Genomic DNA, 1,454 nt, shown 5'->3' on the forward strand with positions numbered 1-1,454 from the left:
CAGCCGGGGGGACCCAAGGTCACGGCCTCTCTGGGCACCCTGTGCCCGGGCCTCCCTCCCAGGCACAGCACAGAAGGGAAGCGAAGGGGACAGGGAGGAGAACTCACCATGACCATCTTCCTCTGCTCACACAGCTTCTGTAACTGGTAGGACTTCTCCTCCGCTTTGATGTAGCCCTTCTTGACATCATCAACGGCCTGAACAGGGAGGAAAGGGGACCCAGGTCAGACCAGAGGACTCGTTGCCGTCGCTTTGCTTTCCCTGGCTGCCCTTGGGGCTTCGAACAGCCGCCCAAAGGCAGAGCCCGAAGGCAGAGCCCCGGCGCCCCGCATCCCCGAGAGGCTCCAGAGGTGGTTCCTCGCTCCCATCCCCTCTGCCACGAGCCTCCGCCCGCCCGGGGAGCACAGAGATGCTTCAGCACCTGGGCAGACTTTGGAAGAAGTTCCCGTGGCAAGAGAGGATGGAAATTCTGGTGCCTGGAATCCTGCTTGTGCCTCGGGACGCAGGCAAGGAGGGGCTGGGACAACCCTTCCAGGCCGACACAAGCGCTGGAGCGGCGCGGGCAGCTCCCGCTGGGCCGCTGGCACACGGATGTTTCCCCTCAGGACTCAGCAGGTCCCCAGCTGCACACCCCAGCACGGAGTCCTGCCCCTGGCACAAGCGGCGGGTAAAGCTGCCAGCCAGCGCCGATGCAGGCGAGCAGATCAAAGAGTCTGACAACTCTCACCGCTACACCGATTTGTCCCGGGGGTTGGGCCGGGCTCAGCTCGGAGGGCGCCGGGACGGCGGTTTTGGTGGCGGGGGCAGAGCAGGACTCGGGGAACTGAGCCCTGCAGACATCCCCCTGCGGGCTGGTCATCCCAGAGGGGCTCTGTACGAGCAATGGGAGAGCGTGGCTCTTCTGGGACTCGCTTCACCCCAGAGAACCTGCACGAAGTGAAGTCACAGGCAGAAATGTCCCCTCCCCGTGGGGTGATCGGGGAGAGGCCTGTCCCCTGTCTTCCCTGACAACACAGAGAATTGAGGAAAACCCGTCCGGGCCGGGGAGTCCTGCGCCCAGCCCGGCTGCGGCCCAGCCACAGGCTCACCACGGTGCCACCGATCCACCCAACCACAGGCTGCTGCTCCCTGGAGCGACCCGAGCAGGACGGGCCCCGGTACCCCGGGGGCAGCGTGGCCGGGGCTGCTCTGCGGACGTCGCCGCTGGTACAGAGCTACGGCCCCGGGGCACCCACCTGGTGGAAGAAGTAGGTGACCGCCAGGTCGTTGTCGTTGAGAAGAACCTCCTCCTCCGTGGTGAAGAGCCATTTCCGGATGGTCAGGCACGTTCCCGGCACCGCCGAGGTGTAGTTCTGCACGTAGAGTTTGTGGGGGAATTCATTGGGCGCCAGTTTGCGCACTGGAAAAAGCGCAAGAGGCCGAGGTCAGCACGAGGCCCCGCGCGGCGTCAGCCG

The 1,454-nt window shown here is 65.3% G+C and overlaps 1 protein-coding gene across 1 annotated transcript in view; it reads right to left on the minus strand.

Annotated features, from left to right (window-relative positions):
* Positions 1 to 71: 71 nt before the first annotated feature.
* Positions 72 to 1,454, minus strand: part of SNX27 (sorting nexin family member 27) — a gene marked incomplete at both ends in the record, with an annotated part of 4,272 nt that continues 2,889 nt past the window's right edge. Inside the window, 2 exon segments of the mRNA XM_026867347.1 lie at positions 72 to 197; positions 1,236 to 1,399. Of these exon segments, the coding sequence (XP_026723148.1) occupies positions 72 to 197; positions 1,236 to 1,399 (290 nt within the window).

The sequence above is a fragment of the Athene cunicularia genome, unplaced genomic scaffold (assembly GCF_003259725.1).
Source record: "Athene cunicularia isolate RWA unplaced genomic scaffold, athCun1 SCF_293, whole genome shotgun sequence".
NCBI classification, from domain to species: domain Eukaryota; kingdom Metazoa; phylum Chordata; class Aves; order Strigiformes; family Strigidae; genus Athene; species Athene cunicularia.